At 38.7% G+C, this 25,466-nt stretch overlaps 1 protein-coding gene across 2 annotated transcripts; it reads right to left on the bottom strand.

The window, feature by feature from the left end:
• Positions 1-1,435: 1,435 nt before the first annotated feature.
• On the bottom strand, positions 1,436-25,238 carry LOC135713216 (protein masquerade-like). 2 transcript variants are annotated; one of them, XM_065236326.1, is made up of 6 exons: positions 25,034-25,238; positions 10,776-11,057; positions 10,215-10,708; positions 9,075-10,150; positions 8,817-9,015; positions 1,436-2,232 (listed from the first exon to the last, which is right to left on the bottom strand). In XM_065236326.1, the coding sequence occupies exons 1-6, from the start codon at positions 25,128-25,130 to the stop codon at positions 1,831-1,833; spliced, it is 2,550 nt and encodes an 849-aa protein (XP_065092398.1). In that variant the 5' UTR covers positions 25,131-25,238; the 3' UTR covers positions 1,436-1,830. The 2 variants fall into 2 exon arrangements, with proteins under 2 accessions (XP_065092398.1, XP_065092399.1); XM_065236327.1 differs by lacking the exon at positions 25,034-25,238 and having other exon boundaries at positions 1,438-2,232; positions 10,772-10,830.
• Between the last annotated feature and the right edge of the window lie 228 nt (positions 25,239-25,466).

Below are 25,466 nucleotides of genomic sequence, written 5' to 3'. Positions count from 1 at the left end.
GTATATGTCAGTCTCAGAGCACCTAAATTTACATGATTTTTTCTAAGTGTGTATCATTCGATTGAAGATGAACCAATACAACCATTCAATCAATTCTGTGTAAACGAATTCTCACATGACCATAATTCCTTTGGTTTGTTTTTTCTGTCGATCTTGTTTTCCGTGCTGAGCACCAATGCTACCGACGTGCCAGGAAGGCAGCTCCCACACCTGGACCCTACCTATCGACCCATCAACTCATGAACCGGGAACCAACGGCTTTACTTCCCATCCGAAGGAAGGCGTGATCAGAGATGTTATGCCTCAGAACATCCCGGCGGCGCCGACTGGGATTGAACCCAGGCCTGCTGGGGTGAGAGGTAATCACGCTTACCACTACACCACCGGCGCCGTTACACATGACCATAATTTGAAGAGCCCCTTTCTCATTCGAAGCTCATTGTCACTGTCAATTGAGTCACTCACTATCATTTGATATACGACAGTGGAGTATGGAAGAAACCCTGCAAAATGGTCCCGAACAGACAAGTCGACCCGATGTCGGATAAGTGTAAGGCTAATTTAAGGTCGATGTCGACCCAATGTTGTGTTGTTGTTGGGTCAATTTTGGGTTTATGTCGGGTCAACATCGGGTTGGGGTTTGGTACAAGTCAAGTTGGTGTCGGGTGGGCTTTTTCGCCGGAATGTCGACCAGAGCTCCATTTATGTGTAGGTTACACTCAATTGAATGATATATAGCGTTTCTCAAATGAGAATGATCCATGCCTTCATAAAATGACTAAGCAACTGATATCACCCATTCGAAGGAGGTCCCCTTTGATAGCGAATAGCTACTTTCCTCATTTTCATCAAAAATGTTCAAATGATTTTTAGAAATTACAGCACTGATTGCTATTATTTAAAAAGGGTGGTGGGGGGGGGGGGTGGTATCAGGTAATATGGACCGTTGCAGAGATGTTCCCAAGATGATATCTTCTCCATTTGATTCCCAGGCATGTTTATAATTGTGCAATGCATTTCAGTTTACTTTTATTGTGGCATATTTAGAAAAAGACGCTCGATATTGCTGGTATTTCCAGAATGTGGGGAAAATTGGGCATTAAGGACAATTTCAAAGTCTGAATAAGATATTCACCTCCCCATTATATTCCACAGACATGCTTACAATATTTCAGCTCGTATGGGTTCATTTTGATTAGAACCGGTGTGATTGCTGTATTATTTTCCAATTTTTATTCAAGATTGGGGGAAAAATCTGTCAAAATGAGCCACTCTCCGAGGTCTGTCGAAGTTGAAACCATCACTATTAGATTTTCCGCATTCCAAAACAATTCATCTCTGTATTCAACGTGCACTATTGTTAATGCAATTTAGCATCAATCAGACTTTTTTTTAATGGATAATAAAAGAGCTCATATGTGATGGATCTTATAAATTTTTATTGAACTAGATTAACCTCAAATTGTTTTTTTTTCAATTTACAGTCGTAGCTACATACGGAGATATGAAATTTAGACTGGAATCCAAATCTTACGACAGGTTACAATAAAACTACGATACTCTTAGGTAAAGAAATCTTTTCAAATTTGAACCAAATTTGAAAGTGTGTTCAGTAGGTTTAGGTAAAGAAACATTGATACTATCAGTGAAATAAATAAACCATTTCTAGGATGAAGCAGTGATGAAATCTTAGTGTTTACTAAAATTTAGTCTTTTCCTTACTACAAACAATAAATTACCTTAGCTGTTATGTCCTATCATCTAATCTTATCATTGCTCTAGTTTAATTTACACAGTAGTTCAAGGGTCCTAGGTTCGTTCTTTTGTAGATCATAGGTTGTTGACACTGATGATTTGATTGATCCACCCAATAAAGGAAGACACCTTTACGTACACACCCGGTACATCCACCCGGCCGCATCCGAATCCCCACGATACAAGACCAGCCAGTTCGTAAAAACCGTCATCCTGACAAACCAGTGGACCTCCTCCGTCGCCCTGGCAGGCGTCGTTGCCTTCTTCTCCCCCAGCACAGAAGCTAGATGCCGGTAGGATGAAGATCTTCTCCGTGACTGCATTCACCTTTCGAATGCACTCGGCATCGCTCACAATGGGGATCTCTGCCTCCCGGACTCGCAGGGGAATTGGTCCTGCCTCACCCATGTAACCGTATCCAGTGACTGTACAGCGCTTTCCGGCGGCATGATTTACGCCTCTAGCTGGTAGGCAGACCTGGAAATTGAGGTATGTGTATTAGTAAAAGGCAATCATCATTGGCTGTATGAGATTAATACTTATGACAGACATGATTATAGTACCATTGATCTAGTACGTCGATTGCGATACTGGATTAAAGGAGCATAACGGAACAACAATCATGTCTGTTGATGGTATAACTATCTACCCGTGCTACAATTTGAAGCAATACATAAATTAATTATTCAAAATCATCACAAAAATGCACTTGCAACATTCAACTTGTCAAAAAAAAAACCCGAATTTATCCACCTATGGTGTGATCAGACCCTTCTTACTTATTCAAGTTTATTTATTGAAATTGACATTATCAGTGACCAAGCCCCCCACCCCCGTGTCATCCAGTGACGCTACGCCACTGCCTGGGGGTACCCGGAATATATCCGGGTGTAGTCTATTTGGTGAGGCTACCAATCACCTTATCATCGTATTTTAATGTGATTTAATGGGTTTTAATTCAATTCATATTCAAGCAACTTCCCCGGGGTACCCGGAACATGTCCAAGTGTGTCCAATGTGGTCTGGAACACTTAACACGACTTGCATTGATCTTATTTTTGAATTTTGTAGTAATTTGATGTGTCGCATGATGGTTTTGATACGTTTTCCGTTAAATCCAGCGTGAAGGCCCATATTCACCGGATCTTATTCCGGCCATATCTCCGGAACCGGTTCACCGATTCCAAAACCGGGACCCCAAGACCTATCATTTGGCGCCGAGTTTGTCCAAATCGGTTGAGCAGTTGCTGAGAAACGTGAGCGCATTCATTTCGTTACATACACACACACATACACACGTACACACGTACACACACACACACACAGACACACACACACACACACACACACACACACACACACACACACACACACACACACACACACACACACACACACACACACACACACACACACACACACACACACAAGCACACACACACACACACACACACAAGCACACGCACACAAGCACACACACACACACACACACACACACACACACACACACACACACGCACACACACACACACACACACACACACACACACACACACACACACACACACACACACACACACACACACACACACACACACACTCACACAGACATGTTCCGATCTCGTCGAGCTGAGTCGAATGGTATATGACACTCGGCCCTCCGGGCCTCGAATCGATAGTCGCTTTCTCAAGTGATATCTATACCCTTCTTTGTAAGAAGGGTAAAAACAAGTGTGAATATCATGGCGATGAAATACGTGTGACCGAAAAGTTGAAAACACATTGGGCTGACGTTCAAGGCTCTTTAAAACCCTGTATGTTGTTTTAAAGGTGTTGTAAAATTTGTTTAATCATATTATCACAATATGATTGTAACGAAATCACACTCAAATTTTAATATTAAGTATTGCAGATTTATATAACTTAAAATTTCCAGGTCAAATAAATTCTTAGGCTAATGAAGGAAATTTCAAGGATAATTGAAGACTCATATAGAATCAAATGTTAGAATTCTGCAGAATAATAATTAGCTTTAAGTTTCGAAGTAAATTTAGTGATTTAAATTAAATCGTGTTATCGTGTTATCCAACAGTTTTCAACAATTTTGTTTATTTTTATATGTCAAGATTTTGCAAGTTTTAGTCTGCGATCTTGAAAGTTGTGCTATGTCCAGAAACATGAAAAATCAACATGATTTTTCTTTATTTGTGAACGAAAAATGAGTCTTAAAATTTCCGAAAATCGTAGCTAAATATTTGGCATGTTTTTTAGTATGGATCTTTAATGATTTTTCTATGGCAGGAGTTTTCTTATATTTTATCGATTTTAGATCGAATAAATTTTCTAGTCCCACAATATTGGAAGCTTTTTCTAGATTTTCATATTTTTTTATATTCCAGAATCTGTTAATCATTTTTTTTGCAACATTATACATTTCCCAATAGATTTGAGCTTAGCTTAACTTACACTAACTGCAAATATCAATGGTTGCTAGTCCGTGATTGATCAGAATCAGTGAATTTGATTCAACTGAATGAAGCTGGGAGTTACCGTCAATTCTCACAATACAAGTTTCAGTGACTCCATATATTAAAGATCAATAACGGCACCTGCCACGTCCTTGCAATCAGGTAAGAGTGACGAAATATTAGAATGACCTTTGTTGTTTTGGGAACCATATTTACCTCTAAGATCCCACAAAGGTCGCAGGAGCAGAAATTTTACTGGTAGGTAGGATCCGTTGTATCAGGATTTACTTTGATAAGTGATGTGATCATGGTTTTGATATAATGTATTGATTTTTATAAATTCATATGAACAATATTTGATGCGAATAATGCGGACCTAAAAACTCAGTAATGTAAAGGGACCTGGAATAAAACCCACAATCTTCGATCACGAGTCTCTTACCTGGTAATCAGGCGACAAGAAGCAATTCAAATGGAATGATGTCCTTGGCAGAACCCATGTATGTTTTCGAAGCCGTATCTAGCATTCGTCATACTTTATCGAGAACCCATTTTTTTTTCGAGCTGATACGACCGTGTTTTATCACAAGTAATTATCTACGTTCGCTTCTCCAAAAAATCTATGATATATATGGCCTGGGAATTAACAAACAATCGTCTGCTCATTAAGCAAAAACGGTCACCACTTGGTCATCGAGCTTCTTACATAACAACATATCATTACAAAGAACGGTGTTACCAAGCCAGGAGCGGCGGGTTCGATTCCTGTTTTGAAATGGATGATACATGGACTAGCATAACAGTCACATCTTTGCTTGACCTCCTATTCTATTGGGACTGTTATGTGTTTATGGGTAACGTATATATCATAATTTGAATTTGAACTTCGACTTTCTGTAAATTCACTTGTACGAAAATTTTGGTTTATTTGTAAAAAAATTATTGTAAATTTTTTAAAAAGGCCTGAAAACTGTAATAAAAGCAGAAAATTAAAAAAAATCTGATTAACTGTAATGCAACAGCTACCTTTTAATATTTTATGTGAATTTTTTTTTCGAGTAATATTAAAATACGATAATTTACACTTCTAATGTTTTAAACTTATTTTCTATTTTTTTTTCACCGGATTTAAACCAATAAAGGTATTATGATGAAAATGTGGTAATAGTTCATTCTAATATCGTTTAATTTTGTATTAAGCCTCAGTTCAGGTTGCACGCTTTGAAAATTAGATCAGCGAGCGCTTTATTTGAATGAATGTTTACGTTAACTTGTATGTATTGCTCGTTTGCACCAAAGTAGGCTCTTGCACTATAAATAATCCCTCATAAAAATATAAATTCATTAGGCGGGTGTTAGCGGCGCCAGTGGATACTTCGTAACTTCCTCAAAATTGTCATTTGTTCTACTTTCTATTTACAATTTTTACACTATCGTACTCTACCGGAACTATGAACTCTATACTCTCATCTACCGTATACAATGCCCACTTTTAGTCTGATATTAGTCGTTAACCATCTCAAACTTTGTAAACTCAATAGAGATCCGGAGATGAACCAGCGTCTGGCTGAAAATCTCCTTAATAAAGACAACCAACCAACCAACTCAATAGAAAGTTTTCACAGCTTGTAATGAAATTGATCATTTTTTTTTTCACTAATTTCAACGAAAAGTTGAAACAGCTTTAGTATGCACCGGTCATAATTTTTCAATTTTTATTTTCATTGAAATTTGCCAACATTTTAAGGAAATTCGTCATACTTTCAAACAAAAGTGATCATAATTGCAAAATAAATTGGCCACTGTTTTGTAAAAAAAAAGTTAACAATTTTAAACGAAATCTATCGATCGGAATAAATTAAACCTTTCATCGCAATTTCTTGTTTAAAAATACAAACGGAAAGTCATTTGAACTAATATTTCTGCTACTTTGAATGAAAAAGGTTTACTATTTTTAACAAAACTTGGGCGCAAGTTCGAACGAAAGTTTTCGCAACTTTTGAGCATTGTCAATGAGAATGGGTAATACTTTTAAAAGTTTTAAGTTTTGAACAATAATACTAGAGGTTTTAAACTCATGAATTAAACGTGGGCCAGAAAAGTTATACATGGGCCAACTTTTGGATCGTTATAGTTAAAAATTATGTTTCATAGCTCCACAACCCGATATTTTCGCAAATATTAAAAGCCGTTATCATGTTCAGTAAAATGGGAAGAAATGTGAATAAGAATTAATTTAAATAAACTTACACTTACATTTAATTGAAAACTGCATGTAAATTAAAATAAATGTAGGGAAGATGGGGTAATATATACATTATGGAAAACTTTCTCGGTGGTTTACCATGTAGCATTGCTAGATGAGATGCAGAAGAAGCATTGATTTTTAAGTTATCTACGAAAAAGTAGTTGTTTAATAGGATAAAAGGTCATTTTGCACCTGTGATTTTATTTTATCCCAGGAGTCATTCATTATAGAAAATTTTTGTTATTTTATTTTATAACTCTTGGTAGTAATTTTAATACCAAGAGTTAGGTGTCCCACAATTGGTAAAAACGGTCGCTGATGCAAATTCGGAAATTTTCGCTCCACAATGCACTAACGGTTCCAAATCGGGCAACTCAGAACATCTTGTTCATTGCCTTCTAGCCGTTATATATATAGCTCCGAGAAAAAAAAGTGATAGTTATTCTAAATTTTCACCCGTTACAACTTTCCTGGTACCGTAAGAGGGGGTAACATTAGAAAAAAAATTTAAAAAAATCGTTTCCTACCTTACAGCATTCACATTTTAGCATATCTACGACTGTCATGGAAATGATTGTTTGAAATTTGAGGATGACATTGGGCCAAAACATAAATTTGGGTAAAATATCTTAAAATATGTAAATGTAACGTAGCTATTATAAGTACTTACACTTGGTTATGATCACTAACACTCGTCTTTTGAAATAAAAGTGTGTTCAATCTTTTGTTTTCCTGTAGACATTGTTAATAACGTGTTTTTGCTACTATTTATGACACATAACTTTACAGCACTATTCAAATAAAACAACTGGTTAATGTTATCTTAAATATACTCCAGAAGTTCAAGAAACATATTGTAGTCGTCATTTTCTGTGTGTTCAAGATATTTGTATCAATGAAAAAAAAAAAATCAATTTTGGCCCCATTGTCACTCCGTCGTACGGCTTTGTCGGTCTAATATTATGCCTTCCCTGTACGGCCAGTTTGTTTTATATATAAATAGCTAAACAAACCTTGAAAAGCGATAAAATGGTTATGATACACGAACTAGCTTAACAATCAAAAATAGCTCAGAACGCCAAAACGATCTAAAAACGCCAGAATGGCCCAAAACTTCAGCATGGCATGAAAAAACCAAAACGCTCAACTACTACGTACACACTTAGAAATTATTATTTTTACACGAGACGTAATTCAGCTTTGACGTAAATCATGGAACGTAAACAAACATGGCATGTAAAATTAAGTGTCCTGAAACTGAAACATATGCAACTCGATGAAAAGTGCGTTTGATTGAATTGATTTGCTCGTCCTTTTCAACTGATTCTTATGTCAAAAGGGCCGCTTGCATGTGTCGGTCTCAGGGCACTGAAATTTACATGTCTTTTTCGAAGTGTGTAGCTATTCAGATTTTTTCTCCTGCCCATGCTTTTTATAACTAGTGGAGCATCGAGTAAGCATCAAACTTCTTTTAGAATCTTGTTTAGAAGCTTTTAAAAGCAGCTAATTCTACACGCAAAACCTGGCATGTACAAAGCATGTAAGCATTAATTTCTTACATCCTCTGTAAATGTTTCTTACGATAAATGTAATGGTAGTTCTTACAATAGCCTGTTGTGAACAATCAACTTTTTCAAGAATCAATTTTTTGTAGGTTTTATGCTTTGGTAATGTAGATACTTCATGACATTAGCTAGGATTAATTTTAAACAATTATTTGAAAAGTTTTTCGACGACCACATTATACATAATCTGTTCAAGTCGCGATTTATTGCAGATTCTGCACATCTATTATGCAAAACTGTATGGGGTGATACATTTATTGTGTCACGCCCTAAGGCGGGAGGGGAAGATGATTATGTGACCAATCACCGACGGACGTCGATTGCTATCCATTGACGGCAATCGAATAGCTAGGGAGGCAGCTTCCACACCTGGGTAGATATCGCACCCATAAACCACATGGACCGGGACTAAGGAAGATGTGACCAAAGATTATTATGCCTCAGAAAAATCCCACCAACTTCCGGATACTTATATCGAAAACGAATACCTCATTACTTTTCCACAGTAGTGAGGTACTATGATATGCACTATACAAAATGCACGAGCATATAATAAAAGATCAATGTTGTTCGCAGCTATTATGACCCGTACAATGGGGGATAAAAAAAAAAGATGTTTGAACTCCCCTAACCCATCTAAGGACAACCCGTGACCCATAGATTGAGAAACTCTGATGTGAACATAACTTAGTAATAATTGGACAGTGATGTGAAAGACATTTTCTCAGACCTTTAACGGTTAACGATGAAGCCCTGAAAACTATACATCCAAATACTTACCAAACAAACACCGTCCCTGAGTTCTGCTTGTCCGTGCAGCTTTAACAGAGCGATATCGTTATCGAGAGTTTGACTGTTGTGGTTGTGATGAATATAGGTGGTTGCGACTCGTAACGTCTGTGCTCCCGGGCTGCCGAACTTGCGCGTCAAATCATAATCACCTACCCGGACATATATTGCATCACCAGACCGCACGATGCTAAAATGTTACAAGCTCGGTCGACCAACATCCATCTATAGCATATTACTCATACTTACTTGGTGACGCAGTGCGCGGCTGTGAGGACCCATTGTGTGCCGATTAGCGCCGCACCGCACAGATATTGATTCAGCGAGTTAATCAGCGCGACTTGCCAGCACCACTCGCCATTGTCGCCATCCTCTCCACCGACAACGCGGCCTTTGCGATGACTGTTCCAATATTTGTTCGTGGTTGAGTTCGTCCTAGAAATACTAGGATGATGAATCAGGTCTTCCGGAACTGTATCGTTGTGATCATGATAAATAATAGGAATGGGCACGATGCTGTGGCCAAGAACCAACCGCTCGGTGCCTTTCGATCGATATATGTTCTCTAGTTCAATGTGACGACCAGTACGGCTTCTGCTGGAGGAAGAGTGTGCTAAATCAATTCGGCTGAGGAACGATCGGGCTCCTCGGCTCGTTCCTTTTACTCCACATACATATTTGGAGTACACTTGAGGCCTTGCGGTCGTTGTTGTTGGTAGTGGCTCATAAATAGGTTGAGAGAGTTGATGAACTGGTGGTTGTGTTTGTGGGATTTCGTAAATATTATTGCTAACTGGTCCTGGATAGCTGTTCATCACTGGAGGTCCATACCCTGGTTGTGGTTGTGGTTGCTGTACTGGCGGTAAAGGTTGAGGTGGTGCTGGATATGGCTGTGCCATATTCGGAGGTGGTGGTGGAGGCGGATAAGTGGTGTCGTTTGGCTTGATTTTGCCTGCCGCCATTTGTACTTCCTGGATTTTAGACTTTGGAGCGCAGCACTGCGTTCCTGATTTTTTACATTTGAATAAATCGGTCATTTCGGCATTCCGGAAACACGTGAAGCTCAGTAAACCTACGATGCATGAACCTGGACATTCTTCTCTCGGATCGGGAGCTGCAGTCGTAGTAGGAGCCTGTGTGGTCGTTGTTGTAGGTGGCGGTGGTGGCCGTTTAGGCGCTGGTCTGGTGACCGGGGCCTTCGTGTTATCACAACAAATCGATCCTCGCTTGCAGTTTGCAGTGTTTGGAATGATCTCCGATGGTCGTTCACAGAACGCTGCCATGATGTTGAGCATACAGAACCCTGGACATCTTCGCAGTGGAGGCTAAAATATATGTTACATAATTAGACATTATTCAAATTTTCACAAATTTTTTACATTATCTTACAGGTGTATTTGGTCGTCTGGTTGTGGTAACGATTTCATGTTTCGTATCGTCAGCTGTTCCAGTTACGCAACAGGATCCTTCGTTAGGACAAAATGCTTCACTATCGACATCGTCACAAAACAGTGCGAATAACCCATTTACGCATTCTCCTTCGCATGACTTGTGAACTGTTCCTTGCTGATTTGTTTGTTGCGCTGTTTTAAGCTTTGGAGGTGTTGGTTTTGTTGGCTTCGGTGCTGGGTTAGTCTTTGATTTCAAAGGCTCCTCATGTGTTACTTTTTCTGTAGTTTTTGGGTACGGTTTTGGAGTTGTAGTTTTATTTTTATTGCTATCAAAATGCGCCGTAGGAACATATAAATCAGCGGGTGGCTTATCGGGATAAATGTCTCTCGAAACACAACATTTAGTACCGCTTTTGCAGAGCCCGGGAGTCATAAGATACGCTTCACAATATTCTGCGATTCTATCGGCTACACAAACTCCTGGGCATGTTGCTGAAATACAATGTGATTAAGTTTGACCAACAATCGTTTTCTCAATGCATGAGTTGTAATCACCTACAATTGTTTTTACTATCCTTATCCTTTTCCTTAATTTTGCTCTCTGTTGTGGGTTTTGGAGTTGTGGTCGTTGGCCTTGTCGTCGTTGTGGGCCTGGGTCGGGCAGTGGTGGTAGTGGATATATTAGCTGCTGCGGCTTGACTTTCAACGCAGCACCTCATGCTAGGGGACGGACAGGGAATATCTTCCAACACTTCGTAGCAGATTAACGTTGCTAGAGTATGCACACATACTCCAGGACATCCTTTTGCATCCTCTGTGCTGGTTATTGAATCCAGTAGCCCTTTCATAAATATAAGAAGATATTTACACATTAGTTAACGATGTAAGTTCTATAATTATTTCTGATTTACGCGATTTTAATTTTTTTTTCGGTTTTGTCCTCATGCAGGATGGGTAAAAAACGTTTAATATCATACAATTTTTCTTGGACTTTTTTTTGTGATTGTTTGAATCAAGAAGCATTAAATTTGGATTCAATTTGCAATAATATAAAAACATACTTGAGTGTATTAGCATCAAATTCGTGCAAATGAGGCAGCCACTGCATAACGCTTAATTATAATTTATGTGTAGAAAAATACAGTAATATAATTATAACCAAATAATGTTACGGATTGAAATTTCAGCCGGATACACGGGCGTTGAAGCTGACTCATATTTGAGTTATGTTTACTCAAATTCGCAAAACACGTATACGTTTTTGTAAATTTCAGCAAACGGTACACAAATATGAGTCAGATTCAACGGCCGTGTAAATAAATCAATTTAGTACAAACTATCACTTCTTTTTCCTGGTTATATTGCGCATTGCGCTCATTATAAGTGAGACCATAAATGCGGAAACGCTTATCAAAGTGCGGTTTTCAGTTAAGTTATGTTGGTGTCTTCAGTGCACATACACGGGAAGAAATCCAATCTCCGAAATTAAGTGAATGATTCATGATGTTATGAAAATACACGGTAAATCATATTCATTATATCATGAGCTATTTTTGCGTAACGTATCCAAGATTCCCGAAATCACGAATCATCCGAGTTGAAATCATAAATTAAATTAATGAATTTAGCTTTCAGTGTTTAAACCTTAAAGATGCAAAAAATAAAATAATACTTCAGACTAGATTCGACCAAGAACCTCGGGATCATTAATCTCATATTTTGACCACTAAACTATCATCACTTCTATAACTAGGAAGGCAAAAGCCTATAAGAGCTACTTATGTAGTGCGTTTTATGAGCACGGTTTTCCAGGTACGTATAACGCTTGTAGCGGTAAAGATTCCGCTGCATTACGATATCATGAACTTCGATCATGAAATCATGAATCATTGTCATGATTTCATGGGATGGCAATTTTTTTATTTCATGATTGTTTATTCATGAATATGGAAACGGGTTTGAAACGGAAAGCGAATGCGAATGCGGATAAAAATGAAAATGGATTTGTTTCCGTGTTGGTTCATAAGGAATAAGTGCGCAGAAGAAACAAAGACGGCACAACGTAAAAGCGCACTTTTATTAGATATTCTGCACTCAAATGCAAAATACAACTATAACCGTCCCGAATGGAACTTCAGTGTATGCCCAGAAGTACATAGTAGAGCATAACTGGACTAGTAGGATCAATTTCTCAAGCTTTTCTAACGTATTGCAAGGTTATAATATCACTAGAATAATCATCGATCATATTTGGTAGGATGTCATACTAGAATGGTCCAAATTTATAAGGGAGAATTTTCTTTCAACTTTTTCAAAGAGCCAACTCACGGATTTATTCCTTTTGGTAAGAAACCTTTCTCTGAAAGTTTCCACTTATTTGGTCGTAACACGAGCTGGCGCTTTTAGTTTAAAGATTTTATGGGGATTTTCGATTAAATGCATGAAGAAATGACACTCCTTCACTTTTTCGTTCAACTAGATCTGTATACTCAATTATGAACTTTAATTTGTTTTTGGGCAATTAAGTAAATACGTTGCATAAACTGCCTCTATTTTGATGAAATATACGAACAAATGCTTCAGCAAAGTTGTTACTCAATGTTTGAGCTACAAGTTTTGAAAATTTGAGTTAAATCTAGAAAAAAGAATCATCAAAGATCGGAAGAGTTAAGGGATGTCATATGTTCACGGATTTTTATCTAAATCCGTTTATAAAATTCAAGACGATAACATATTTTGCTGTTTTATTTAAGCATTCTGCTAACAACCCAATTTCATTACTTCATGTTGCAGTTTTATTTGTAATGCGTTAATGCGTTATTTTTAAGTATTGACATACAAAATAAAAGTTTATTTTTCAGATTTATGAGGTAAATTAATCTACAGAGAGTTACTTTTCCAGTACGAAAAGCACAAATGTAATATGCAAATTTTATTCACTGGGGTTTATAGCAGTGATTCCGTGGTCTCTTTAAGGTTACAAGTGAGAGCTATTGAAAATGGCTTGTGGGACTATGTGGAGCAAGTTTGGGTGGCCGTAGAACTGAGTGATCGCACACTGTACCCATGTGCAGTGTATATTGCACCAGACCGGGTTCGTGACAACAAACTTAACGATACCCGTTGCCGGTCCGTTTTCACCATAATGGAGAGTGCGACACCAATTAATGAGATAATCGTTTTGAGTGACTTCAATCTAGCTGGCGTTTCCTGGAAACCATCTCACAGCAGTATTCTCTACCCATACCCTGTACGCTCTGTATTTCATACAGGATTAGTTAGCCTTCTCGACTGCTATAGTACAGCAACGCTATCTAAAATAAACCACGTATTCAACGAGAACAACCGTACCTTGGACCTCTGTTTCGTGAGCGTTCAGGACACTGCTCCATTGATCTCCACGGCACCTTCTCCACTAGTAAAGCAAGTACATCATCACCCTCCCTTGGTTGTCACTGTTGATGACAATCACGATCGGGTCTTTGACGACATTTCCACGACCGTGCCGGTATACGATTTCCGGAAAGCCGATCACCGTAGTATCGTCAACATGCTATCTAGTATAGATTGGGAGAGCATCCTCGATCCTGATAACGTTGAAACCGCTGCGCGAACATTTTCACATGTCTTGGCTTATGTCATTAACAGACACGTTCCGAAAAGATTTCACCGTAAAATTTCTCATCCTTCCATACGAGTGAACTTCGGGGCTGTTCATAAACTACGTAGACAGTTTTTTGGGATTATTGACCCCCCTCCCCCTGCATAGACAATTGTCCATACAAAAATTTTAAAATTTGTATGGGTTGTGGATAATTGTCAAACCCTCCCACCCTAAACTGTCAACGTAGTTTATATCACCAGTGGGTTCATTACTTCGCAACGGGTGAGGAGCCTAAGAGATAACTCTGAAAAACGGACGGATAGTGGCAACATGCCCGCCAGCACTTCGAGACTCATAGTATGAGTCGAGTGCATGCATCCTAACGCGATACGAAGACAACGATACTGGATCCGTTCCAGCTTGATGATGTGCGTTTTAGCTGCCGACTGGAAACAAAAACTACCATATTCTATAACCGATAAAATCGTTGTCCGGTACAACGTCAGAAGATCTTGTGGATGGGCTCCCCACCACGTTCCGGTAATTGATCGAAGGAAATTGATCCTTAGTTGGCATTTTCGTCTCAGATACTCAATGTGGGATCTCCAGGTGCATTTGGAATCGAACCAGACCCCGAGCCCAGACAACCAGAATGCACGTATATTCAAAGTTGTTTCTATGATATACAAACATATATAAAAACAATCAAATCGTATTCAATGCAAACAAAGGGCTTATACCTACAAAAGTGGAGGCCATATACGTGCAAATTTAAAATTCATATTAAACGAAATGATTTGTCATCATACTGTTATTTGTACATTGTACTGTACATTGTTATACGACTTCTGGTTGTCTGGGAGATATTTAAAAGACATGGAATGAGTGATCGGTTTACCCAAAAGTTGAAGCTTCGGTTGTGCTGGGACGACCAACTCAGTTTTCTCCGTGGAGAATTCGATACCTAGCCGAATAGCCCAAGTAGACAAATTGTCCAGGGTATCCTGTAAGGGTCTTTGCAGGTTAACCTCTTTTGGCCCTGTGATAGACACTACGCCGTCATCTGCAAGTTGTCTCAACGTGCAATTGTCACTAAGACAGACATCAATTTCTCTAACGTAGAAATTGTACAAAAGGGGGCTTAAACATGAGCCTTGGGGGAGACCCATGTAGCTAAATCGAAAAGCTGTAGAGTTTCCATGAGAAAAGCTCATATGTTTTTCTGACAGCAAATTGTACAAAAAATTATTCATTAATGGAGACAATCCACAAGCGTGGAGTTTCTCTGAAAGAACTTCAACGGATACTGAATCAAAAGCCCCCTTGATATCCAAGAACACAGAAGCCATTTGCTCTTTCTTAGCAAAAGCTAACTGAATTTCCGAGGAAAGCAACGCGAGACAGTCGTTCGTTCCCTTACTCCTACGGAAACCAAATTGAGTATCTGAAAGAAGGTGGTTCGTCTCAACCCATTTGTCGAGGCGAAAAAGGATCATTTTCTCCATCAATTTCCGAATACACGACAGCATCGCGATGGGCCGATACGAATTGTGATCCGATGCGGGTTTATCAGGCTTTTTAATGGCTATCACCCTCACTCGTCTCCAATCGTCGGGAACAATATTGAGCTCCAAGAACTGATTGTACAAGTTCAACATGCGCCTCTTAGCGACGTATGGGAGGTTTTTCAGCAAGTTGAACTTGATTCTATCAGATCCCGGGGCAGAATTGCCACACGAAAGGAGAGCGAGTGAAAGTTCGACCATTGAAAAAGGGTGACTGATTTCATCTACCGAATTCGCGGTTTCGCGAGGAATCAACTGCGACGGCACGGAATCCGGACACACTTCATTCCTCGAGCATTCCTCGCTTTCGTTGTTAGTAGACCAGTTACGCATTCTTCGCGCCGCCGTACTCCAAAGCGTATTCATAGACGTTTCGCGCGACAATCCGTCTACAAACTGCCGCCAGTAACCCGGTTTTTTGGCCTTGATGAGGCTCTTGAGTTCGCGTTCAAGAGATGTGTATGCGTCGAAATGCTCGCGTGTTCCGCGTTTCCGAAAAAGTTTAAACGCGTCGGACTTTTTACGGTAAACCTCCGTGCATTGTTGATCCCACCAGAGCGATGGTGTTTTCTTACGAATAGACGATCGCGGCACCGGTCGTGTTTGAGCTTGAAGTGCGCTGTCGACGATGAGATTAGAGAGGAAATTATATTCCTCCAACGGCGGAAGCTCTTCCACTGACGATACTGTATCGTCTATCACGGATTGGAACTTAGTCCAATCGATGTTACGGGTTAGATCATACGCAACGTTAACGGATTCTGACGAGTTGAACCCACTGGCAATCGAAATTTTGATCGGCAGATGATCACTACCGTGCGGATCCTGGATTACATGCCAAGTGCAATCCAACGATAGTGAATTGGAGCAAAAGGTGAATGCTACCATTCGAGGATGGACCAGCCAAACGTGTTACTTCTCCATTGTTAAGTATTGTCATGTTGAAGTTGTCGCAGAGATCATAAATCAAAGTAGAACGGTTATCATCGTACAGCTCCCCCCAGACTGTACCGTGGGAGTTAAAATCTCCCATGATCAACCATGGAGCGGGAAGTACCGCACATATGTCGAAAAGTGGTTTGCGATTAACAGAGACTCTAGGAGCAATATATACAGAAGCAATACAAAGGCTCTTACCTTTAATGGTAGCCTGACATGCGACAACTTCAATACCGGGGAATTCGGGAAGATTCACTCTATAGAAGGAATGGCACTTTTTGATCCCCAAAAGTACCCCTCCTCCACGTGAATCCTCACGATCCAATCGAATAATGTTAAAATCATAAAAAGGGAGATCAATTTCTGAAGAGAGCCATGTTTCACAGAGGGCAAATGCATCGCAATTATTGTTATGGACTAAATACTTGAACGAATCTAATTTCGGAATAAGACTTCGACAATTCCACTGTAGAACAGTGATCAAATCCCCGACCTCGTTTGGAAAATTATCCATCGAAGGAGATGATAGCGGCAAGAAGGGGCCATTTTGAAGTCAATTGCTTCAAGAAGGATTTCACAGTGGGAAGCAATGTGAGGACAATGCTTTTCAGAGGATCAGAAATGTTGAGGTATTTGAGAATACCGTCCACAATGTCATCAAATGAGAACAGCCCAGATGAAGAAGGGGTTTCTGTTCTTAAAATTGGGGCATCAGGGGTTTTGGATGTCCCCGGAAGAGGTGGAAAATCCTGGGTATAGTCAGTTCTGTGGAATCCAGGAGGAGTAGAAGTCTCCTTTTTTCCACCACTCCTTGATTTGGGCAAGCTGATTTGGGGTTCTTTATTTGCAACAATCCGCTAACGAATGCGCTTTCGTTTCCGTGCAGAACCTTCCGGAAAACTGAAAAAAGTTCCCTCCTCTGCCAAGTCAGAGTCAGTCTCATCATCTGACAAAAGAGAAAAGGGATTTTTGTCATTGGTCGATGGCGTGGCTGTATTAAGCATTTCTGCAAAAGACCGCCTGGAACGTTCCTTAAGGGAGCGTTTCATTTTGTCCCCGAGCTGTTTGTACGCCGGGCACGACGAGAGAGCATGAGGAGGAGTTCCGTTGCAGTGTACACGCATTTTGGTGCAGTAGCTGCGCAGGCGCCATCCTCATGCTTCTCCCCGCATGTGGAGCAGCGTGCCTTGTTGCCGCAGTGGGAGGCCGTATGTCCCAACCGCTTACAATGCTGGCAGATCATGACCCGAGGTACAAACAACCGCACAGGAAGACGAAGTTTTCCCAGCTCGATGTATTGAGGAAGGGCAGATGCAGAAAAGGTCACCCGAAACGAGTCTGTGGGGGTAAAACTCTTTTTACCCTCGCTGAGCGATACTGACTTCATTCTATGAACGGCCAGTATCTTTACCAGAGGAAGCAAGGGGTTCTTGAATCAGCCAACCGCTTGCTTCTCCAGTATCTCGGGGTTCAGGCTCGCCTCAGTGACCACGCCTTCGATCTCCACATCATAGGCTGGAATGTACACCCTATATTCCAGTGTGAAAAACTGGGAAACAGCAATTTCATTGGCCTGTTTCAGGTCTCCTGGCACAGTTCCCGGTAAATTGATCGAAAAGTGAGTTTTTTTTAGTAGAAAGTGTCATTTTCGGAACGATTAATCCGTGCTATTGGTAATTCGCAAACCAATTTGGGCATCATCGTTGCGTGGTCACGCATACCCGCTCACGTATCATCATCATCGAGTGTGAGCACCCGTTTCTACCTAGGCGAGTAAGAGATGTGACACAGTTGGAAGAAGTGTTAGTTTGTTTACTAAAATGAACCGCCCATGATAAAATGAGACCGTGAGTTCCTGCCCACCTGTCTTGGGCTCTGAACCATTTGGTGGATTATTTTAACTTTTGGTTAAAATTTGACAGCTGGAAAGTTATCGATTGACCCTGCTATCCGAGCATGGTTACTTCTGACAGACAAGAAGTTAAATTTTGACAACTTTGGCTGAGTTCTTCTCGAAAACCGGTCGCTCGACAGCACAGGGATTTTCGAACATAGAAAATAACTTTCGAAATGTCACTTTTAACCACGAGTTAAATTTAACTCGGCAAATGGTTCACAGCCTTAAAAACATCTCGCGCTGCGTGGATGACCTTCGTTGTGGTGTCTTTGATCGAGGCTCGGTACTCAGCGCACACAGGCGCACGATGATTGATGAACGATGTAGATGTAGAAACGCGAGATGTTTTTAAGACAGGTGAGCAGGAACTCACGGTCTCCCAGTGTTGGTGAGTTCTTTGCCGTTAATGTTCACGAAAAGTTCACTATTTTGCCATACAGAAATTCAAAACAAAAAATTTATCTGCGGATATGAACAGTTTTTGACCTGTTTCATACGACCGGAAGGTGTAAGCTGGCCACAAATGCCGTGCCAAACTGATTTCCTACGCAATTAATCAATCTTTGATGTGAATTTCGCTAATAAACACGAGGAGCATTGCTTATAGCAAAACTTGCCATAACAAAATGGGCGGTTCATTTTAGTAAACAAACTAACACTTCTTCCGACTGTGTCACCTCTCTTACTCGCCTAGGTAGAAACGGGTGCTCACACTCGATGATGATGATATGTGAGCGGGTATGCGTGACCACGCAACGATGATGCCCAAATTGGTTTGCGAATTACCAATAGCACGGATTAATCGTTCCGAAAATGACACTTTCTACTAAAAAAAACTCACTTTTCGATCAATTTACCGGGAACTGTGCTAGGAGTCACTTAGTGAGAAAAAACTGATAATTAATATCAAACGAATACCGAGAAAACTTCCAAAACAACGGAGCGCGAAACAAGTCGACCGTACTTCTTGCTAGGACGCAGTGAGATGTTTTCTGAAAAATGTCACCAGTGTTTTCTTGAATGAGAGATTAACCGACGAACACGTTATCCTAGCAACTAGTAATGTTCCACTCTATGCTAAAACACTGGGTACAATGGATGTCAATTTCGAGATGATTTTCACTGCTGCATCACAACTCAAGTCGTTCTTGAATCCAGGACCCGATGGCGTTCCGTCCGTATTCCTGAAAAAGCATATCGCCAGCTTGCTGATTCCGTTGCATCACCTATTTCGATTGTACATCTCGAGTGGTACATCTTGTTGGATGGAAATTCACACATATATTTCATGTCCACAAAAAGGGCAACAAACGGGATGTGGACACTTATCGTGGAATTACGTCGTTGAGTGCAGTTTAGAAGTTATTCGAGTTAGTCATCATGGAGCCTCTGCTTTCTCATTGTAAGCAGTATCTAAGTGGTGATCAACACGGCTTCTCTTCCAGTTGTTCTACTTCCACAAATCTGCTGTGTTTGACATCGTATCTTACTGAAAGCATGGTAGAGAGGACTCAAACATACGTCATATATACTGACTTGTCAGTTGAGCGATTCCAGATGAATTCACAAATCCATTAATTTTCATATTTTTTTTTGGCTCACAATTTTCAGAAACGTTCTTTATGACCAAAAATGCCATTGCATCTTCAGAGCTAAAATTGATAAATAGCATATTTATAGCGATGGGCCCAATCTTAGATTTATATGCCAACATTAGAGCCATTTCCCCTATTTGATTTCAGTTCTTGCAAATAGGGGAAATGGCTCTAATGGTGGCCTATGGATCTAAGATTGGGCTCATCGCTAAAAATCTACTATTAATCAATTCTATCTAGATGAACGCGTCATTGGGACGGTACTAATGGATATTTTTGGCCGCTATTGAAAATTTAGTCGATTGCTGCATTTATATATGGGCCCAAACAGTGTTGGAAAAGTTGGCGATATTTCACGAAGCTCACCATGGGAAAAGTTCGCGAGTCATAGTGAGTTTTCGCGAACTTTTCCATCACTGGGCCCAAATTAGGGGCATTTAGGCCGACATTACATCCATTTCCCTACATACTTAAATCAGAAATCCATACTTTACTTCTTAGTAATATCATCAATTTTCTTTGCAGTTTGAAAACTGTCTGACTTCTATTTGTCTTTCAGAAATAGGAATAAATGAGTGGTATTTTTAAGTTCCTTTAATGGTTATAGCTCTTGATTATTGTTCGTTAACTCTTGTTTATTAGTTTCATATTTTTCAGTAGTTGCATAACCAAATAAAATTTGTGTCAGCTGATCCTCGTTTCGCTTCTGAGCCCAATCGTATAGCTCCTTTGCATTTTTTCAGTGTTCCTGAATCACATGGACCTTTTCGGTGCGATGTTGCGAAGAAATGCCAATCAACTTCTATACTATATTTATTCTTAAATTGGCAAAGACTAGATTTTTTCCGATTTTTATACTGGGACGCAGCTCCAGCAGACACGAAATAAACTTTATTCATTGTCACTGCTGTTCTGTTCGTAGAAAAGCAAGCATTTGTTAGACAAACAAGTTTACAGATGCAGAATCATGACGCAAATCTTCTGAAATGACTACATCTCAAATGATTAATTTTCCATCATGTTTAAAATAAATGTTAAATGGATGATTATTGCAGTGATGACTTTGAACATCGTCTTGTAATAAAAATGAAAAGTCACATTTTACTACAAATTCACCTTCCTGTAATTTATTTTTTGTATTTTCTAATTTTTCTAATTTTGCAATTAAATAAGAAATAAATACATCCGGCTGTTTTACTAATGTTTTATATCACACGTGTGGGTTGTGACCCATTGTTCAACTAGTATTTCATCAATGCAAGTTTCCACGATTTCTTCTAGCAACTTTTGTTCGAAAAAAGATGAATCTATGCAGTTTTCACAGCATCGTAAGCAGCAATCTATTACTTTTCTTTCACATATCAAATTATCTGTAATCGACTTAAAATAAATGGACAAATCAAATTTCTTTAAGTTATGAATAATCAAATTTTTTTTTTTATTATTATTATAGTCACTTTAACACTCTTGGGTCATTCGTGACTTGTCCGGGGGTGAGATTTGAACTCGTGACTTTGGCGTGAGAGGTATGGATGTTAACCACTACGCCGGGGTCGCCCCGTAAATAATCAAATTAACATTTTCATTAATAGTACATACACACACATTAGGTGTCCCTGAACTAGTAAATAATTTACTGTTCTTAGGCCTGCAATTCACAAGGGATGAAAACCCAACTTGTACTTCACTATTTAATTACTTTTTGCTATAAATTTGCTGTTCTTTCTATATATCACGTCGAAAAAATAATTGAACCAAGTTTTGGATATTTTTCCATAAACTTGAGTTTTTTCAAAAATCATAATTTTTTGTCCATTATTTTGCCACCTTGATTCATAGTGTAATAGGTGGCATTTATTGCCCTCTATTAAAAATATATAAATATAAAAAACAATCGTTCGTGCGAAAAAGTTTTTTTTTAATTTCTATTTTAAATTTAAAAAATATATGGAATTTTTTTTTAAATATTTCCAGATGTTTCCTATAACATTGCCGAAGGTATCAAACCGATTGGACATACATTTTTCGAGTAACAGTTTTCTGAAGATAAGCTTAACATTTTTCTATAAACCCTTTTTATAATTAAGGCTCGATTTAAAATTTAAGATACAAAATGGCATTTTTGGTCATAAGGAACGTTTCTGAAAATTTCGACCAAATAAATAAAAAGAAGGAAAATCCGTCTGGCATCGCATTCTGTTTTTTGACTATTGTACTGTGTACTGAACACACGCACATTTCCCGACCTAAGGTACCCCTCACCATCCCTCTCTAACTGGGGAGTTCGGTAAATAGAGATGATCAACCTGATTCGTACCTTCCTCAAAGTTTTCCTTGCCCGCTTTCACACTGCCGTACTCTAACGGATCTATCAACTCTATACTTTCATCTCCTCATCTATCGTATAAAATTACCACTTTCAGTCTGTTATTTGAAACTAGCATTCTCAACTATGTAAAATCGTTAACTTCACGCGGAAGTAATAAAAACAATTAGTTAAAGTATTTTTAATGCTTTTACTGTTTTGTTTCAACTGTATAGTTTTGCCGAAAACATAAGCTTTCTATTACAACATACAGTCGACCTTCTACAACTATTGAAGGGACCATGGAGTTATATGATTTTGGAGATATCGAGATGTAGAACCATAGTAAAAATGAATTTAATTGTTTCTGTGATGTCGATTTTGTATGGGATTTATATTCTATAACTCGATAATTTTATAACTCAATATCGAGTTTTAGAGAGTTCACTTGTCGTGGTCTAATTTAGAACAATTAATACACCGTTCGAAAAATTCATGTAAATTTCTGCGAGATATAGATATAACGCTAGATTTGGCATAAATTTAGGCGATATTTCGTGTAAATTTAAGCGCAATATCGCATAAATTTGCAATATTGTATGCAAGTTTGTAAGCGATTTCGCTGTTTATGCCAGGTATAGCTCAAAATTATACGAAGGGAGATTTTACGCGATAGTTAGAATTCAGATTTTTTTTCTGTGTACAGTCTTATTCTACTTAACATTTTTTTTTTCAAAACAGTATGGTCAGGATCATGAGATATCATATAAAACCATATTTATGCTCACAAACTTGAGAGCCAATTGTGAACAAAAATATACACCATCTTAAAGGGTCTAACACAACAAAACAACTTTGTTGTAAAAAGAGGTTTTTTGTATCGTCAGGATCATTAGATGTAAGTCATTTGTATTGTCTAGAAGACGTATTATATAATATAATATAATATAATAGCAAGAGATTTTTATCGACTGACCAAATCTTTATGGCCAACATTAGAGCCCCCTATGTGTTTAACCTAAAAAAGCTGATATTACATGATGCAAAAATGGTATATTTTGATCTGGTTAATCACTGATTTTTCATATGTTAGCCCCCACCTGCCTCAAATCCATGTGTACCCTTTAAGGAGAGCCCGTAATTGTGTGTAATTTGGGAATGTACACAGAATTTAGTTCCCTCTAATTAACTAGGACACGGATAAAACTTCAGATTAAGGGTTGATTCGAACGCTACGATATTTTATGTCAGACGTTTCAGTCTTCGAATTTGACCTTCTTCAGGGAACATGAAGTTGTACCATCTTTCATACTGGAGATCTCGGAGCTTTGCTGAAGTTTTCTGGATTTGTCTGAGGGTCTCAAATCATCTGTAAATTTTTTTGAAGTTTAATTAACTGATCTGTGATTCCCTGATCATTTCTGATGTTCCCGAAGCTAACATGACATACTCGAAAAATCCTCCTGAAGATGTTGGCAATGTTTTGAAATTAATAGAACTGTTTTAAAAAATCTTTAACATCCTCGAAAATCTCTGGACTTCTGTTAAACTCAATGAAAAAATCCTCAGGACTTTTAAATTTAGGCTTTCTCAGGCTAAAGGAGAAAAATCTATTCAAATCTCTAATAGGGAAAAAATTCCAAAGGCCATAGCCATCATAATGAATTTGGGTTGTTAGCGGAATGCTTAAATAAAACAGCAAAAAAGTGTTATATAAGTACTTAGTACCCTAGGTAAAAATGTCAAGATCACAGGTATAAAAATGAAACTGCAATGTGTTGAATCGGAACCTACCTAACTAATAATAACCAAAGGTTTTAGTAAATTAAAGGAGAAAAATCTATTTGGGTGATGGCTACCAAGCATTTAGGATTTTTTTTTGAAAAAATTCAATAGATTTTTCTCCTTTACTTTACTAAAACCTTTGGTTATTATTAGTTAGGTAGGTTCCGATTCTACACATTGTAGTTTCATTTTTATACCTGTGATCTTGACATTTTTACCTAGGGCATGAGTACTTACGGGCGTTAGGTTTTTGATAAGTCTTTAGTGGGAATAACACTGATGAAGACTGCACATTGTAGTCGAAATAGGTATCTGTCATGGATACCAAAATTATTTAAGTGGAATTAAATGAAAGATAACCCTTTTTTGCTGTTTTACACCTTCTGTGACCTTCTCTAAAGTTCTTAAAACTTCTTAAAAGTTCCTGCAGTTTTCCTGATGCTGATAGAACCGCCTTGAAGTTCTCGAAGCTTACCTGAACTGCTTCTTCCTCAGAACTTCTAACATTCATAAGGCGGCCCAAATAACATCATACAGCTGATGGACGCAACTAGTTTCATATCTAATAAGCGCAGAACATTATTATGTTACAGGAATTCCCCGAAGATCGGTTTACCCACCGCTTTTTCTTGGCTGTCTTTTAACCAATTCAGCTTATTTTCACTAGGTAAAAAGTTTATGGTTGACTCTTATAATAAATACAAAAAAAATCACGATGGGTGGACGGCCCAAATAAACATCTAAATATTAATTCCTTAATATTTGTACCTCATGGGCGCAACACATTCCATATTTGATGAATGACGATCATTTTTTTGTAGGTGGATACATCTCAAACTGTATGTTTGGTGCGTAAATTTGCTTATACAAGCGCAGGGTGTCCAAAATGTCCCTTATGCATTTTAGTGCACAGCTTATGTTTCTGCACGCAGTTAGTTTTGATAAACATAAAACAAATCGGTTTTCAGAGCAGGCATGAGTAACCGCCATTGAATGGTATTTAATGGTCTCAATTAACAATTGTGGAATTACCCAAAAGAACAAGATTATTTTCTTACAGCACATGAGACACTCATACTACATACATTTCTCAAAAAATAAAACATAAATTAACGAAAAGATCGTACCTGATAAGAAGCTTCCTGCCAAGGAGTCATCTTGCGCACGGATTGGTACAATCAGTAACGCTATCACTGGTATAAATTTCAAAAACAGCATCTTCATTTCAGCACACCGTCTTCACTGCACCGTCTGTAGATTGCTTTGCATCAATTAGTGCGAATTACTGGTCTAATCACTTCACGGACATTGACATTCACTCAACTTTAAAAGCCTTTCTAAGCCACTCATTCCATGGGTTGTACCGTCGAGCTTGAAACCGATATCGGGCACTAATTATGTTGTTATTTAATAATAAATATCACTTTTCCCTTTTTTTCTTTGAGGCTCTTCTTTGGTGCTTCTTCGCTATCTTCTACACAATTTCTTCCATAGGACTGCTCGTTATTCTGATTATATAATTATACATGGATAACGTGTTTCCGTGGTTGATCTCACTTG

Source organism: Ochlerotatus camptorhynchus, unplaced genomic scaffold, assembly GCF_037179485.1.
Source record: "Ochlerotatus camptorhynchus isolate MF236.1 unplaced genomic scaffold, CSIRO-AGI_Acam_v1.1 ptg000546l, whole genome shotgun sequence".
NCBI classification, from domain to species: Eukaryota; Metazoa; Arthropoda; class Insecta; order Diptera; family Culicidae; genus Ochlerotatus; species Ochlerotatus camptorhynchus.
This window is presented reverse-complemented; position numbering and strand designations above follow the sequence as displayed.

What these genes read in the sequence shown, in the direction of transcription:
- LOC135713216 (XM_065236326.1), bottom strand. Translation starts at nt 25,130, where the DNA reads ATGAAGATGCTGTTTTTGAAATTTATACCAGTGATAGCGTTACTGATT. An exon ending in GCCGCGCACTGCGTCACCAA is followed by an intron (nt 9,016 to 9,074) that starts GTAAGTATGAGT and finishes GTAACATTTTAG; the next exon opens with CATCGTGCGGTCTGGTGATG. An exon ending in TCAGGGACGGTGTTTGTTTG is followed by an intron (nt 2,233 to 8,816) that starts GTAAGTATTTGG and finishes CTCAATTTCCAG; the next exon opens with GTCTGCCTACCAGCTAGAGG.